This window comes from Anarhichas minor, unplaced genomic scaffold (genome assembly GCF_050575085.1).
Source record: "Anarhichas minor isolate MPS153535 unplaced genomic scaffold, ASM5057508v1 ptg000018l, whole genome shotgun sequence".
NCBI lineage: Eukaryota > Metazoa > Chordata > Actinopteri > Perciformes > Anarhichadidae > Anarhichas > Anarhichas minor.
In genome coordinates, this window is record NW_027466464.1 from 10,013,695 (window position 1) to 10,031,760 (window position 18,066).

Genomic DNA, 18,066 nt, shown 5'->3' on the forward strand with positions numbered 1-18,066 from the left:
CTTTTCCCTTGAGAAAGAAAGCGCTGAAGGGAGAATGGCGAGATAAACAACGGTGGAGGGAATGCTGGGAAGGAAAAAGAAAAAAAGGAGCTCATCCCAATAGTCAGGGATGACGGGAAGAATTGAAGAAAAGCATCAAGAAGTAAAAGAAAGATGAGAAGATCGGTGAGACAGAGAGAAAAACAGGAGAGGAGGGACAGGGGTCGGCCCGGGTTAATTCGAGGAAATAAGCCCCTTTCGTTTTCCCCCTTACACACACACACACACACACACAGACACACACACACACACACACACACACACAGAGCAAGCCGTGAGATTGGAAACTTTTCGTTGACGCATACACCGGGCGGCTTGTTTATCCAGTTCGTTGGAAAGCCCCCTGGGTTTATGGGTTCGGGAGGTCAGCTCCCCTCAGGCCGGGGGATAATAGGAGAGGGCTACATATCACAACAGAGAGACGCGGCGATAAGATGGCATGCGATAGCTGTTTGTGGCGGTGTGTAGTCTGGCTGCTTGATTAGACACGTATGTTTGCCTGGTACTACAATGAAGCAGTGTGTGTGTGTGTGTGTGTGTGTGTGTACACACGCACTCAGGTCCATGCTCTTGGACGCTCTGTTGCGAGGCACGTTGTCCTTGTCGTCTGCAAAGAAAGTCGGCGCCGCCTTGCGGGGCCGCTTCTGGAACTCGCTGCAAAAAAGCAACAGCAACAAAAAGGACCATCAATCAATCGATCGATCGATCGATCGATCGATATCTACAACAAAAAACAACTCTTTTCGTGACTTGACGGTGGCATCACCCGAGCAAGAAATCATTCAATTTCCTCCACTCCAGATGGCATGACTCAGCAGAACAATAGCATGTGCTGTCTCTATTAAACTTACAGGGAAACAAGCTTATTGATGCCAGACTCCGACCACATGAGATATTGTACAGATACACACACATATTTTCAAACATACTCATTCAGAAGACTATTGGCAGAATCTTACTTTTGTGTGTGTGTGTGTGTGTGCAGCAGGATACTAGCAGAAGTATCGCAGCTCTTTCTAAGCCTTCGAACTTCTACAGAATTCACTCGATTATGCCACCGCCATAATTTCCTATTCATAATGCAAATAGGCTATTGCAATTAGACTGTACGGTCTAAATAATGCATATGAGCCTTGTAATATTCAGTGTAATGGCTCTTCTTTATCTCATAACACAGCGCCCCATATTAAGAGTGCCATTAGAATATAATAACTCTGGCCCTGCGTGGAGTGTAATAGAGCGCTGATGGTGCAGCGTAGTGGAGATTGTGTGTGTGTGTGTGTGTGTGTGTGTGTGTACCTGTGGCGTGGGAGGGTTAGCGGTAAGTCTCTATTCATTTCCTCCACAGCGTCGGGGGAGGGCGGCGGGTGGAAGCCTTTCTCAAACTCTTCATCGACGTTGCCGTACTGGCCGTGGCTGCCGTTGGCGGTCGCAGCGGGATACAGAGCTGAGGACACAATCAAATAAATTGATGTTTAAAAAAAAAACTGATTCTGATGATTAGGGTGGAGTAAAAGTCCAGAAAACACATTTAATTTCTACAAAATGGGATATTCAAATACAGAGCATTTGTGTGCAAAATGACTGTAACTGTGCTGTCGGATGGAGAGCTGACAGTCTCCAGCTCCCCGCATCCCAGGGGGTGAGGGAGCGGGAGATAAGGAATTTAAAACACTTTGTTCGTCTTTTTCTTTTTTTTACACGACAGCACGCATGCTGCACAACACCCTCTATGCAAATCCAGCCCACTTAGAAGCCGTTTCATCAGCGTAATGATTCCAAGGTCAGATCTTTTTGCACATGAAAAGCCAGCGTGGCGTTCGTCAAAAGGAAACACGGTTAATGACTCCCCCCCCCCTTTCTCCCGCTATAAGGGGAGAGAGTGGAAAGAGATATAAATACCGCGCTGGTGAGAGATGCGACAACCCTGTAATGCACTGCTATAAGATGCTTAGGGTGGCTGCTGCAGACAACAACGTCTTGGCTGGGTGTCCTGCTGTGCAGCTATGGCAAACACACACACACACACACAGGCTGACAAACACACTGTGTGCACACACTCAGTAACAGATGACGGGAGCACACACACACTCAAAGCCTAATGTGGACAAATACGCATGCTCACCGCTCCCGGAGTTGCCGTACGCGTAGTCGTCGGTCGTCACCGGGGTGGGACTTGCGCCGTTGGCGGTGGGCTCCCTGTTTGGGGGTCTGGAGGGTCCTGAGGGCCCCTGGTATGCATTGTGGCCCCATGGCTCCTGTCAACAAAGAGGCAGATGAAGAGAGACGATGAGAACGCGTATTAAAGGGGCTCACATGCAAAAATATGTGCCAAAGTTGTCACTTTGTGCTCACTGCTGGCATGAACATGAGTCAATATTATATTTTGGCACACTTGCACAAAATATCAGCAAAATAGAAGCTGTCAAAAAGGTAGAATTAAAAAAATCTTTGTTTATCCAATACTATCAAATGTCTGAGCAAAGAAAATAATAAATAATCCTGACTCCTCTTGGGGATAGAGCAACCGCAGTTTAGTCCGACATGAGAAAAAGGAGGATTTTACAATAACGTTGTCGCAGTCGCATCTTGTAACCGATCAATTATCATCCGGCTCAGATGGCGATGTGGGAGCAAAGCTTTCAGGAAACATGAGCCGATTTAGAACAACCCTCTGAGGGTTTTCAATAGACGCGCGGCGTGGGTGATGAAGAAAATATCACAAAGTCGTCAAGATGATCGTAATCGAGAGGGAAATGTGTCATCCATTTGGACAGAAAAAGGGTCTCGTCGCTTGATGGCAACAAGATGTTTAACAGGAAAAAAAAAAAAAAAAAAAAGGCTCATAAGTCAGAAATTGTGCATACGGCACCGTGCCCGAGCATTATTTTGTTAGGATTGGCGACAGGAAGTGAATATTATGTCCGACCAAAGCAGCAGAATGTAACCGTGTCAACACAGCTCTCAACCTCTGGCAAGACGAGTTTCTTTACTTTTCATATTCGACACAGAGGAAGCTGACTGTGAATGTGAATTAGAAGAGTAACATGATTACAAGAAAGCATATATATATATATATATATATATATATATATATATATATATATATATATATATATATATATATATATATATATATATATATATATATATATATATATATATATATATATATATATATATATATATATATATATATATATATATATATATATATATATATATATATATATATATATATAGCCTTTGGCAGTGCTTTTGAAAAAACTGACTTAATGCTGTGCAACAAAAAAAAAAAAAAGGTGATTCTCTTCATGTGCGCAGCTGGAAACGCAGTAATTAAGACAACCCTGAGCGCACTGACAGGCATATATCGAACAGCCCAGCACTACAAAGGACCCCCCACCCCCCACAGATGGAGATACGGACTTCTAGTGCTGCCGGTGGAGGATGAAAGAAGCCTTTTTCTGGTTAAAGAGATGGGAGCTGCAGTACAGCTGTCATGCACAAACCTATACACTTATTTAAGGGGGACAAGAAGTATTCCTTAGAATAATGAAAAGGTGTTTCCAATATCTTTGTCAGACCAAAGCATCGGGTGGGATGTCACGGAGTCCCTGGAGCGTCATTAGCACCCGCCGTACATGTTAATGTGTCACCGCGCGGTAGCTGTCGATCACTTTGAGCTCGTACGTGTGAGTCGAGTGGATCTGCGCACAAAAGGTCTGACAGCCCTTCTGCATGAGCCAGAGGCACTTATAGCACATCACAGCCATTCATATATCCATTCATCCATCCATATATCCATTCATCCATCCATATATCTACTCAACCATCCATCCGTCCGTCTGTCTGTCTGTCTGTCTGTCCCCACAAACTGACGACTCGCCTGGGGCATTTGAAGCAGACAGGCAGTCAGATATCTTAATCCCACAACAATAGGTAAACGGGGGGGGGGGGGGGGGCACTCTGTAATGCACTCTGAACTGCACTCACCTGAACGAAAGTTGCTGTATAAATGAAGTAAACAGGACACGACTGAGTGATTTAAGTGGTAAGAGTTTGCGCTTGGATTGGGTTGCATTAGTGACAAACCGTCCAGCGTGACAATGAGCGAGAAAGACTAAAAGAGCCGAAGCTGTTATCATCTCGTCTTCCAGCAAAAGTCTGTGAAAACGTTTTCAAGCCGAAGATAAAATGTGACCCGTGTGGCAGCACAAAAAGAAAAGAAAATCATGTGAGAAGAAAATCAAATCTATCGTAAAAAAAAAGAACTTGATATGGGGCCGGCTGCTCGTAGTCTTTGGTGGTGGCTAATGATGGACAGATGTTAAGCTTTTCTTCCAATAGAAACACACACAAATGGAATACTGATCAGACCGCAGAGCGTGCATGGGAGCAGCAATTATGCCGTTTCCCGCACTAACTACGTTGAGCTCAACGCTAACATTAGCATGCTAACTGGATCGCTCAACTGTTATGATTTAAGATCATATCAGCCAGACAGTGATGATGCTCAGGGAGCTCTGCTTTAGGGAGGTTTGTGATGAGACTATGCAGATCCACTATGAACTTTGAACTTGCATTCCGACCCACTAACCCTCCAGTTACCGCTCCCTCTCTTGCACACGTCATCGCCGAGCATCTGCTTGAACCGCCGTGAAAACGCCTTCATAGGCGTCTGAAACAATCAGTCACGGCTCGACAGGGAGCTCAATAGACAGACTTAAGTAAGAAAACACCGTCTGTCACGCTTGATGTCTTCATCAGTCCGTCCGTTCGTGCTGCTTTTCCAGCACTACTTGAACACAACTTCTCGTGTGACTTTGTGATTGGTTCTCATGTTGCTCGCACCGTTTCCCACCGGGGATTCAACTTGTTTTTGTAAACAGCACTTCAACACACAAGAAGAGAAAGAGGTAAAAATAAGCAAAGGTTAACACGTTCCATGCAGTCTGATTTTTAACACATTTACCACACCTGGAATGGAGTGCGTTCGCAGCTACATGCTCTGGTGTCACTTTTCATTAGGTATTCCTGAAACATGTTCATTAGACATACGTGGCTGTGAACGCGTGACTGTCGATTTACAACTGTGGTGTGTTTAAGTTAAAAGAATGCATCTTAATAGCTGGTTCCTGCGTGGAGTGAGTAACAAAGGAAAAAAGAAAAAAGGCAGAAAAGACAAGAGATTGAGGCCAAAACAGAGGGAACGGAGACCCAAAATGTCATTTAATAAACAGGGAGAAGTGCAAAGGAAGGCAGCCAGTGAAAACCCAACAGAGAAAGCAAACAGGCATGCAGGAGAGTTCAGATCAGCTTTATTCAACAGAGGAGAAACAGGCAGGTGAGACAGAAAAGCAGGAGTACATTCCCTTAAAACAAATGTGGAAATTAAAAAGGAAAAGGAAAAATAAAACACTATACAAATAGACAAAACAGGAAGGAGCAGATTAGTACTTAACAGTCTGCAGACAACCAAGAGGGTTGAAGAGAAACTATGACAAAATCACAACTAATTCTAGTGAATTAAGACCGATGTGACGGAAAGGAGGCTGTGCACAGTGAAGGATTTAGTACTGCGTTGGGTTTATGGGTAATATTATTAAAAAAAGAGAGCTGAAGGTTCATACAGTGACAGTTAGTGGTGTTGGCAAAGGGGGAAAGCTTTCAACCTGATTAATGTGCGTCCACGCCATCAATCACTAGAAAACGTACTGTATTTACACATTAAGGAGCTGGTTGCAAAAAGGGAGGAAGTGACATTTTCCTTATAATTCCATTCAAAAATATTACATCGTAGGAAGTATCCGTAACTTTACAGAGATTTAAATAGTTTAGATTGAGTGCGTAATTGACTTTTTGCAGCCAAAATGTCACCTGCACCCCTTTTGCAATGCAGCCTGCATGTACTGTACACACACACGGTTGTGTGCGTAGTTATGGGCGTGTGCGTCTAGGTATCGGTCTGTGGACGCGCGTGTGTTTCGGTTGGGGCTGCGGGTGTGCACCCTGCTGTGTGTGGGTGGCTCTCCGTACATCTGCCCGGCCATCGCCCTGATGTTCTCGGTGTACGTGTTGCCGCGACCGCCGTGGACGGCGTCCGGCGTGCGGCTGCGTGCGTGCCCGGACCTGCGGCCCTGGACGTACACATGGCCGCTCGCGTTATCGGCCGCGTCTGCGCGCGCGTATCCGTGATCGTACCTTTCCCTGTTTAAGTTTCCCTCTGCGTGTCTGTCGAAGCTGCTCAGGGTCTGACTGTGAGAGACGAACCCGAACTCGTACCTTGAAGCTGGTCTGTGAGCGTCTTTTTGCGCGTACCCCCCTTCATCATCGCTGTACTCGATGTCCCTTTGTGCGAGGCCGAACGCGTAACCGCTCGGCCTCTCCCTTTGATTACAACCGTAGGAGTATCTGGTGTGCGTCTCCCCCGGCCTCTGCTCATAACGCTCCCGGTGGCTGTGAGGCAGCGGCTCCGACGCTCGCCTCCTCAGCGCCGGGATGAGCGAGGAGGAGCGGCGAGGCGGAGGCGGCTCCTCCTGGTGATGGGGGCGGGCGTCACTCGCTCGTACCTGATTGCTGGAGGCCGCGTAGTTGTTCGGTTGATGGGTGGCGGACCCGTTTGTAGCCGTGTTCGGTGCTGGGTTGCCACTGCCCATCTGTAGAAAAAAATAATAATAATTTGGTGCAAACTGGCGGGTGTTCAGCGAATAACTGGGCTGCGGTCTCTTTCATGTTTGCTGACACGCATGTGCATGTAGGTCAGCTGCTCCCAGTACGTAGAGCAGAGCATCTTCGCTCTCAGCCTCACAGCATCATAACAGGGGAGCGGTATCATCCACGTCATTCATCCTGCCGTCAAAACTCTGGTCGCCGCTTATGAATAATCTTTGAACGTGTCAGGCAGTGCAGAGCATTCCATAATGCATAAGCGTCCCTAAATGTTTCACGTAACCAAATTCATCCAAACTCGGGGAGTCTGAACAGTCTAGCGCGTTGCCCCACATCCAGCAAACCCTCAAGAGGAACCAACTGACAGGAAGTAGATGACAGGAGAGGTACCAGTCTGTGGTTTTAAGGGAATTTAAAGGTTTTAAATGTATTGACATCACATTTTTTTAAACATTTAACAAAAGTATGACACTGATGTTAACCTCTCTGCCTTCTGCAAGTACCTGTCTGGACGTCCGGAGCACTACGAGCTGGATGGTGCCCCTGGTGTTCCCCTCGTACGACATGGAGCGCCTCAGAGTCTCCATGGCAGCGTGGTTGGAGCGTCCCAGCAGCGACTCGCCGTTTACCGCGATCATCTGGTCATTGACGCTCAACCGGCCGTCCTGTTGGGACACGGAGAGCTCATCAGCGTTTTAAATTCTGCTGACCTAATAGCCATACAGTTGATGTTGTGAGGTTTTTCAAAATAAAGGCGGAGGAACTTCTTATTTGTTCATGTCACTTATGCTAATGTCTCATAATAAAGTTTTCAGAGAGGAGAAGAGAAATGTGTGCGAGAGAGAGAGAGAGAGAGAGAGAGAGAGAGGGAAGAAGGGGGAAGGCAAGAAAATTGTAGAGTTAGCAATCTACTGAGAGCGGGAGAGCTGTGATAAATACATAGAGCAGCTAATGGAATAGCCTCCGTGGGCACTAAATCACTTCTAAGTGTTTTAAATAGCAGCCTCTCATAGAGAGGCAACACAGAATAGTGCCCTGGAGGGAGAGGGGGAGGGAAGGAGGGAGGGAGGAAGGGATCAAATGAGGAAAGCAATGCAGAGGGCAATATCTAAAAAGAAAAGAAAAGAAGAACAATAAAGACGAGGACACACACTAAAGACTCTCTTTAAGTGTGTGCGTGGAGTCATGATCGGTCCATTATGGTCAGCACTGCCCTTTGACCCCCATCTCATTAACAAGGCACCATCAGGGCTGACCTCGATGCAGACTGGGATGGCCCCACACACACACACACACACACACACACACACACACACACACACACACACACACACACACACACACACACACACACACACACACACACACACACACACACACACACACACACACACACACACACACACACACACACACACACACACACAGAGAGAGAATCCAAGGGGTGTCATCAAGAATTGATGTTTGTGCCAAAACCAGCGGGTGTCTGTGATATTCCCTATTAATATCTTCACTCGTCCAAGTTAGCAGCTGCATGTAATTTTAAATTTGTTTTCTTGAGCATAATCTTTGATACGCTCGTATGACAGGATCAGGGGTGAAGTCAAAGAAGATTTTTTTGTTTGAGGGGGGGGTTGTAATTGAGGCCCCGGGCCCCCGACGGCAGCCAGCACTATTTAATGGAAATAGGTTAGCTCTCTCCTCATCTCCTCCCTGTTGCGTCCTGCTGTGTGATTGTGTGTGTTTTGACTCCGGGGACGCCCGGGTCCCCTCCTCTGTACCGGTCCCTTAGCTGCTTTTCATTAGAATGCGTCGACATGCAGACGCCCTCGTGTGTTGTGTTCCCGCTGAGTGTCTCCACTTTTCAATTTTATTTTTTCCCCCTCCCTTATTCCGCCTCTTTTCCGTCTCTCTATTGTTCGTCCCCCCCGTCCCTTTTCTCTCGCACGTTCACCCGCTGTCTCCCTTTCAATGGGTTTCCCTCGCTCTCCCTCCCTCGCTGCTGTCCGTCTCTCTCTTCCTGCACGTCGTTCTTCCTCTTATGTGGTATCTCGTCCCAGAAACCTGTTTCGCAGCCAGCCGGGAGATCTTGCTGGGCCGTTCTGTCGGAGCGTTATCCGCGTCGGCAGCTGTCGGAAAAACTACTTCTGAAGGCACTTCGGGGAGCCGTGGCCAGGCCGCACTGATCCCAGACCAGCCGTTTATCTACAACGTCGCACTCGCCGACGTGCGCTGCAGATCTGGGAGCAGTGACGAGGAGTTGTGATATGTGGAGGGGGGGGGGAGCAGATATTGAGGCCAAGTGGATGAATCTTCAAAGTGCTGAAACGGGATGTTTCTTTTCCCGACGCACTCCCAACTTGAAGTGAGTGCTGAGTGATAAAGATAAGGCGGCTGCAGCGCTGACGTGACCACTTGTGGGGTCAATGAGGGTCAAAGGTGGAGGGTGGGGGGTGGGGGTCGCTCTGGCCTCGGAGAAAGACAGGAAATGAGATAGAAGGGGCGAGAAGCGCAAAAAAAGGAAGATGAGGTGAGAGGAAACGACAGAGAGAGACATCACAAAGAACCCCTGATTAGTATTGTGAATAAAGAAAACTCTCAAAATGCTCCTGCAATGCTTCTCATTTCTCATGTTTGATGTATTTTTAAGGAGCTCTTTAAAGGACCAAAAGGGTTCTTTTATGGTGAGAACCTAATGAGGCATTTCGGGACTTTATAGAATGTCGAAACACAGGAGTGAGACGTTTCACTGCTGTGGTGTTTCTTTTCTTAAAGGACATGCTTTAGATTTGTGCTGTCCACTTTAAAAAGGTCCCACATTGTAGATTTCCATGTCTTTCTTTATTGATAATAAAGCAGATGCACATAAATTAAAGTGCTATATGAATACTGTGAACGTATCAAACTGCTCCCCTCTACCTTGTAAGCGGCCCCTCCGTGGATGATGGACTTGATGAAGATGCCCAGGTCCTCCCCGGTCTCTCTGGACTTGTTGCCCTTCAGGCTGACTCCCAGGCCGGCCGACCCCGATTCGTTGAGGGGGATCTCGTACATCAGCTGCTCCCTGCCGTCCTCCAACACCAGACTGCCGTCATCCTCCCCTTTCTGAGAGACAGGAAAAAAACAACAAGCATTTAAGACTTTCTACACCAAACTTCAGATCTCTCCAGACAGGAAACGCCTGTTCGTACACACACCTAACAGCTACTTTACATAATAAGGGCTGTGTATGATCTCTGAGGATTGAGGTAAGAGCACCATATCTAATGCACTGACTGATAATGCACGCTCCTACACCAGGCTGATTATTAAGAAAAAGGAGGGAGAAGGAAAGAGAAGAGAGACGGATTAACGAGTCAGATGGAAGAAGAAGGCTGCGGGGAGGAACAGGAACAGGAAGAGAGGAGCAGGTGTTGCGCACTGGAAAGAGAGATGAAGGTGTAGCGAGGAAAAGAAGAAAGCTACTGTAGAGAGGTTATTCCATTTGGAGATGAAAGGCGCAGGCGGAGAGCGAGCCATTTCTAAAGGAAACATAATAACCTTTTCATACCTCCTCCTGGAGCACAGTGGGGGAGGAAGCAGGAAGAAAGGAGCAAGAGGGGGGGAAAGGATGGAGGCGCAGAGGAGCATTTAAAAGTAATAACCCATCCCTGAGGTATACCCGCTTCCTCACGCTTTACATTTCATCCTAATCTCTCAATCTTACTGTACGTCTCTCCCTTCTGCGTCCCGGCTCTCAATTTCCCTCTCTCTCTCTCTCTCTCTCGACATCTTTCACCCGCTGCCATTTAATGCGAGGAGAATGACCGCGGCGGAGGCGACAGGATAGATGGGGGGGGGGGGGGGGAGAGAGAGACAAAAGGCAACAAGAGAGAGAAAAAGGTAAATGTCTGTCATTTGAGGATGGCAAAATGGAGAGCGGGAAAGACGAGCCAGGTTCAGTCACCCGGGGAAAAGAGGGCCCGCGGAGGGGGAGTCGCCTCGACAACACTTTCATCCAAAAAGCCAGATTTTCTATTTAAAGAGGACGGATGGAAGGTTACGGTGTTTGTCTTTTTCTCCTCTGGGTGAGACTGAAAGTAGCTCAGAGGTTCATTCAGGTCAGGAAGTTCAATAAAAACGCTAAAAAAAAAAACTCATAAAAGCGGGGAAAAAAATGTCAAAGTGGATTTGGGAGGAATATGCAGATCCGTTAACGCCAGCCCTTCCGGTTGTCGCGGCTTTAAAGATCTGAGTGCTCTCGCCGGGATTGCAGGAGCCTTACATCAGGCCCCTCAGGAACCTGTGCTCACGCTTCCTCTGGAGGTGGCGGTCCAATATATAAACGACAACCTGTGGTGTTTCACTCTCGACCTCAAATCCTACTGGTGTCGGCGCTGCTCGGCTTCGTCTAGGTGCTTAATTAAAAGACAGATGGCGGATGCAAAGCAACAAAAACACTCGCAACCTTTGCGAAAACCTTTAAAATGGTTTCTGGATGGCAGCGGGCTCTCTTGAGGACAGTCCCCGACGACGGCAGTGGGAAGTCAATAAAGCTTCCGCTTTTGAGAAGTGCACATCATTTAAATTGAAATAATTCTGTAAACTATAGATTAATAAACATATACAACACCTATGGGGCCCCCTACTGTCCCTAATACATCTGCTCCTTCACCCTCAAGTATAAATCCAGAATCCCTGAAGTCCTTCCCATTGGCCCCAACGTGTCTCCTTCTTCACTGAGGAGTCCATTGTGTCTCACACAGACTGCTAATCTCCTCCTATTCAGATCCTTGATATGACAACAAGCTGCGGCGAGCGAAACAACGAGTCCTTCAAGCGTCCCGGAATCTATTTTCTGTTTCAGTGCCACGCAAGGCTCTCAGTCAGGGCTTATCAAGGCGTTTCACAGCGCTGTTACTCAAAACCGGAGGAATTACAAAGACGATCCGCTACTTCCTGCGTGAGAGACACTTGAGAGGACTCGGGCGGCAACCTGGGAGGTTTTTTTAAATACCTCTGTGATCGAGCTGCAGCTACCTTGGTTGTATGTGCCAACGGCGCCTCACATCTTGGAAAATACAGTGAAGCCGCATCAACTGAAAGTGTTTATTTATTGTATCTGATTGTGATCTATTTACCCAACCAAGTGGATCTCAGTGGTGGTCCAAAAAGCACTCCCACCCTCTCTAGTATCCCCTCTAATGCCCTTCCCTTGGGGGCAGATTGTGTCTCCAGGGTGGCTGAGACCCCTTGGCTCCGCTCTGCGACCCCCACTATTAGCCCTCAGCCATGGCTCTTTAAGCTTTTAGCCAGGAGGGAGACCACCCTCTTCAACACCCAAATGAGGAGACAAAAGGGAGCTTTTTTTCTTACCCCAGGGTGTGTGTGGGAGGGGGGGGGGGGGGGGGGGGGTGATACACCGCGATTACACACAGAGCCTTTTGTCGCTGAGGATTTTTAAATGGGGGGTTTTCAAAGCGGTGGGATTAGCGGTGAGTGCGACATTCAATTAAGATGAGATCTCCCCGAGCTCGGCGGCGACGGCGGAGCTGCCAATTAATCGCCTTAATGTCTGCCTCCTCGCCGCGTGACACCTTTACCTCACAATGGAGAGAAAGGGAAAGTTAAATGACTGATTGAGGGATAATTCTGGTGAGTTTTCTTTTAGGGATGGGGGGGGGGGGGCAGGGATAGTGAAAAGGAAAGACTCTAAAACAGACAGAAAGAGAGAGAGAGGTGGCGAGGGATCGACGAGAGGGGACAAGCTGCCTGACGACCCCCCCCCCCTCCTTCCTGTGAGCTGGCCTAGGCTTGCCGGCAACAGAGGGGTCAACCATGTGCAGAGCGACCCCTCCATCCTGTCCTCGACGTTATTCTGCAGAGGACACACACTTTCACTCACTCACACACACACACACACACACAGACCGCGACAAACTCCCTGATGTCATGAAACAAAACGAGGCCCCGCGACGCCGGAGAGGCAGAAAACGCTGACAGAAGCTAAACTGTGATTGGAAGTTAACGCTCTTTAATTACCGGGAGGGTGTGTGAGAGCATGGGGGGGGGGGGGGGATGGGTAGAACACGGCCCTCCTATTTGTATCCTAATGAAGAGCCTAATTCACCAATATTCCTTTGACTGAAGGAGACATCAATACCCGCCCTGTTGAAACGAATCAATCAGCGGTTCAGCCGGTTCCTCTAAAGGTCCACTTTGCTCGTACAAGGCAGATAAAAAGAGATTATATGAATGCTGGAGCAGAGAGCATGAATGTTGTAAGGGTGGCAGCAGGATGGTGCAGCCTTTTAACCAAGACGACCCCCCCCCCCGGTTCAAACTGCTGTGTCAGCAAATGTCTGTTCTGCTGGAGCGCCATTTGGCATGCATTTATTCCTTATCCTTATACGACTTTGGTGATCCACCGACTATTCACAATCATCTTCAGGTCGCCTGAAACTAATGACTTTCTCTTCAGCCTCGGCTGTACTTTGTGTTTAGTGCTAATTAGCAAATGCTAGCAGGCTAACACGCTAAACGCTCACCATGTTAGCGTCGTAATTGTGAGCATGTCGCCTCACAGACTTCCTTTGTTCGGTTGGTTTTTCCCTTCAAGCCTTTAAGCGACTGATCTCATAAAAATCTTTGGACCGGTTCTTTCAATTAAAAAACGAATGAGCACACCTGTCCGTCTCAACGGTCAACGCGTTGACCGTCTCAACGGTCAACGCGTTGCGCGTCGATGGGATTAAATGCAATGCAAGAAAGCAGGTTTAACAGGAGAGGTGGCTAATGAGGAGAACATGGGGCAGATTCCCCCTCGACAAACTGCCTTGATTAGAGGAAAGACCGGCATGTTTCTGAGAGTAAAAGTCTTTCTTCTTGTTGCAGTAACTGTGAAAGCAGATCAATCAGTTTCAGGTTGAGTCAGACGTTGGGTTATCCAGCTAATACAGAGCTGTTAAACATGTTCACGGGTTTTTCAGGTTGCAGACAGTAACGAGGTGTAAACATGCATGTTGTACTAATTAAACTAGATGAGCATTTGCAGAGAAGCCGGACAGATGAGACACAGAAGAGGCTCTTCCGGGATTAAACCCACGGAGCAGAAGCAGGGGGGGGTCTTTGCTGCCGCACTGCAGAGCACATCCCAACAGGTAAATAAGCCCTGCTTACTGATCGTGTCATAAATGCCCCCAGATATACTTCTCTTTAATTAAAATAAGCCGAACAAACGCTTTCAGCTGGAGAGAACGTTCCAAAATGAAACCATGATATATGCAATAAGCTGGTATTGAAGTTTCAGCCAATTAATCTCAGCAGCTCCTTAAAAGTGCAACCGCGATAATGAACTGCTGATTTGCATCTGATTATCTTTGTTTTTTTTTTGTAATAAATATGACCGGAATAATGTGGACGCTTATAAAAAAAAAAAAAAAGGCGGCTTCTACGAGATATCGCTCGAAAACATTCTAAATATTCATGAGCACCCACACTGAGTCAGACGCGCACGCGGACACGCAGACGGACGCCTACGCACAAGCGGGTTTCTGTACCACAGGCGAAGCAGATGGCCGCGTCCGCCGAACGCGCCGCCATCGTCGGTGCATCTTTTTTGAGGGCCGCTCCTTGCTGGAGCTCCACACACGGTGCATCCCCGCTACAACTTAAAGAGTCGAGCAATTAAAACCTGCAAGGGAGGAAACAAATCTGGATTGTCCAGTAAGGTGTAGATTTTGGAAAGGTGGGGATGTGTTTTTTTTTTTTTGGGGAGGGGGTTTACAGTTGCATAGCTTTCGCCTTTTGTTTGCACGTGCTCATTTGGCTACTTTCATTGCTGAACTTCTGCTCCCCTGCGTAGTTTCTGCAGCTGTGTCTTTATGTAATGCTTCGCTTTTTGAGGGTCTGCCCAGAAGCTCTGGAGGGCCTGTGCGTGTGTGTGAGTGTGCTTAGGGGACATCAAACCGACTTTGAGGTGGAGGACTGTGCTGGAGATGAGGGCCAGATCTCACGGGGCACCGACAGCTTCAACAGCCTCGACAGAGACAGGAGTGAAGGCTCTCTCTCATTGCCGTCCCCCCCCCCCCACCACCCCCCCTCTCTTTAAGTCTCCAATGCCCAAATACAAGCAAGTGTTAGATGAAGACTGTAGAGGCTCATCAAAGTGCACTTGTTATGCCAAGACTGCTGGGCCATTAATGAGGGCAAACTATTTTTGGAAGCAGTAACTTGGCTGTTTAAAGATCGTGTGATGTGTTCGCCTGTGTGTGTGTGAGAGTTTTTTTTATCAAGGTGTTTAGGAGTTTGTGTGCACGAGTTTGTGTGCGCAGCCTCGCTCGGTGTGAATATGCATCAGTCACTACAAAGCCCTGCGCGTCTTTCTCAGAGCTCTTTGAAGCAGCGGAGGGGGAATAATCAGAATAACCGCTGAGGACAGAGGGGAGAGGAGAGCGTGGCAAAAAAAAAACATTATTTACTGCGAGCGGGTGACTTTCAAGGGTGGGGGGGGGGGGGGGGGGCAGCTGGCTGCATGTGCGTATGTTAAAAAGTGTGTGTTTATCCAGTGAGGCACGGTCAACGCAACCTCTGACCCCCATCAGCCGCTGCAGGTAAACGGTCACTCAACACCCGCGGACTATGCCAGTGCATGTTTCCTGCAGGGGGGGGGGGGGGGGCTTGTGTGTGTGACACGTCGTGGCTTGTGTGTGTGACTTCCTGTGGCATCGCTGTGTCAACAAAACCAGAGTGGGACAGGAAGGCCGGAGTGTGCTGTGCGTGTGTTTACGGGCAAAAAAGAAAGAAAAAAGGTTAGCTCCTTTGGGAGAGGAAAAAGGAAAAAAAAGATGAAGACGGAAAAAGAGCGCAGAAGCGAAGACCACCACGGAAGACAAACGATCAGCAGAAATGACCAAAGAAGAAGAGAGACGTGGAGACACTGTGTGAGGACGCTGTGTTGTTTGAACTCTCTTACCAGCTCCCGCGGCAGGAAGACGTCCTCCTGCCGTGCCACCACCATATATACACTCTCTCCCTGCCGGGTGCTGCGCAGCATGGCCACCAGCTCCTCCTGGCTACGGCCCGCCATGTCCACTCCGTTCACCTGCGCACACACACAACGAGAAAACACACACACACGGTATATTAAAGTGCGGTTACTCGGTTTAACCAGCAGGTGAGACACGCGGCTCAACTTCCTGCTGCTAAACGGCGATGTTCCTGTTGTTGTTGGTTAGGCTAACGGGCCCCGAGGTCAAAGCTCACCTCCAGGATGCGGTCACCCGGCTGCAGGCGGCCATCTTTAACTGCTGCGCCGCGCGCCAGGATGCTCTTCACCAGGATCGGTCCCGGCCCGTGGACCGTGGAGTCCCGGGTTACCACGGTGAAGCCCAGACCCTCGTTGCCTGCGAGGGGGGGGGGAGACAAAGTAGCCTGCGTCACAGTTGTGCATCAGAGACATCAATCCCTCCTGGGCCAGACTTCAATTTATACATTTTATTACTTTTTATTTAATTTTCCTTCACGTCCCCCTGCTCTGTTACTTTTCACTCTCTCCTCTCCTCTCCTGGCTTAAGCATCTTCCTCCACATTAACTACTGTTTAAGTGGCTGTTTTCCTCTGGGGGGGGGGGGGGGGGGGGGGGGGTTTGTTGCCCGGCTCAGCCTCCGAGGCACCGGGAGAAGGCTTCTCTTCTCGACGGATTAGACAGTCTCTGCCTTTAATTTCACGTGTGAGCAGGCCGAACGGTAGCTGATGATGGGAGGTAGAGGGAGACGGTGGGGGAGGAGGGAGGAGAGAGGAGAGAGAGAGAGAGAAGAACCTGGGAGATATTATTCCCTTCTCCAGCTTCCCTCCCTGGGGAAGCGACGTGATTCCCACAAAGATTTTCCTCGTGGGTGTGAGCCTGCGTTTATCTGTGTGTATACATTTACAAGTGTGTGTGTATTTCTGAGGCCACACACACACACACACACACACACACACACGCATGAGCCATCAACCCGCAGCACCTCCACCCTCTCTCCCTTTTTCACGGCCTCACAAGCCCCAAGCCATGAGTGAAATGTGCCACGCTCCGTGTGTGTGTGTGTGTGTGTGTGTGTGTGTGTGTGTGTGTGCAGGCAGAGTAAAGCCGGCGTGGCATACTAAAGGCGGTGAGCGATGCTATCTGTGCTCCAAGCTAAGCCTCTGCCTGCCCTACATTAGCGCACCTAAACCTCACCGCCTGTCAATCACGGAGAGAAAGAGCCTGTTGCCAAGGGAGAGGGTGTTAGAAACCCCATAATATCCTCTGCTCTGATCTTGCATCAGGTGAAAGGGATGGAGGGAGACAGGGGGAGGGAGGGGAGGCAATTCTAACAAAAGAAGGATGGAGGGGAAAGGTGAAGAAAATAGGTGGGATGAAAAGGTGCGGGGGAGAGAAAGAAGCTAACAATAAAACAGCGGTGAATAGATCTTTGAGCCGGAGAGTGTGGAGCCCAATTTCTTCCGTCCTTTCATCTGGCTCTCTTCTCGCCTTTCTCCGGGCACCTGTAGCAAGTGTGTGCGCGCGGCCCAATTACAGCGATCCTTTTCAATGGCCCGCAACACGACAGGTTGCTAGAACAGAGCCCATTCACGGTCCCACAAACCTATTCCAGTGCTATCGACACGTTTTACGGGGTTGATAGATAAGGCAGCAGGGACGCCGGACTGAGTCGGTCTGGGTTCAAACCAAAAAGTAAAACATTCGAACAGTATGTAAGGAAAAAGAAAAATATCTTCACAATGGAAGCTTTATATGGGACTATTTCTTTACCTTTCTTCAGGTCAATTTTCATCTTCTTGCCGCCCTTTCTGCCGGCAGGGTTGGTCAGGCCAGGAACAGGGCTCCTACCGGCCAGGGGGCTTTGGGTCCTGGGTGTCGGGGAGGAGCTCGCCCCCCTGGCCGGAGGCATGGGAGAGACTCTCTCCAGCGAGCCGCGCCCAGGCTGGAGCTCCGGCGACGGTGTGTTCGCCGCGAACGTCTCCGCCGTCTTGGCCCGCCCGTCGGGTCGCCTCACCTCGAGCTTGCCGTTGGCGTCTTGTCTGGGTTCCGGGTCGGTTTTGGCGCGGGGCGCCGTCGGACTCCTCGCCTTCGCGTCGGACTCTTTGCCGTCGGCGGTGAAGAGCTGACCGATCAGTCTCTTCTCGTAGCGCGGCTTGTTGCCTGGGGGGAGGACCTCCAGGCGCACGGAGGAGGAGGAGGAGGAGGTCATGGCCTGGCGGAACACTTCCTGTGACCTACGGATGGAAAAGGAAAAAATAAATAGGGAACGCAGAGACACCTGCACTCTTTTGTGAGAGGAGCTGTGGAAAGACAGAGAATTTCATTGGTTGATTGGTTGATGGCTGTGC

The 18,066-nt window shown here is 49.0% G+C and overlaps 1 protein-coding gene across 2 annotated transcripts in view; it reads right to left on the reverse strand.

The window, feature by feature from the left end:
• Positions 1–18,066, reverse strand: part of pard3ba (par-3 family cell polarity regulator beta a) — a 96,944-nt gene that overhangs the window by 49,934 nt on the left and 28,944 nt on the right. For both annotated transcript variants that reach the window (XM_076094944.1, XM_076094943.1), the window contains exons 8-16: positions 17,489–17,952; positions 15,955–16,094; positions 15,665–15,793; positions 9,631–9,816; positions 7,215–7,376; positions 6,612–6,698; positions 2,165–2,297; positions 1,339–1,486; positions 596–693 (exon numbers count right to left, since the gene is read on the reverse strand). In XM_076094944.1, the coding sequence (XP_075951059.1) occupies positions 596–693; positions 1,339–1,486; positions 2,165–2,297; positions 6,612–6,698; positions 7,215–7,376; positions 9,631–9,816; positions 15,665–15,793; positions 15,955–16,094; positions 17,489–17,952 (1,547 nt within the window). The remainder of the gene's footprint in view (positions 1–595; positions 694–1,338; positions 1,487–2,164; positions 2,298–6,611; positions 6,699–7,214; positions 7,377–9,630; positions 9,817–15,664; positions 15,794–15,954; positions 16,095–17,488; positions 17,953–18,066) is intronic.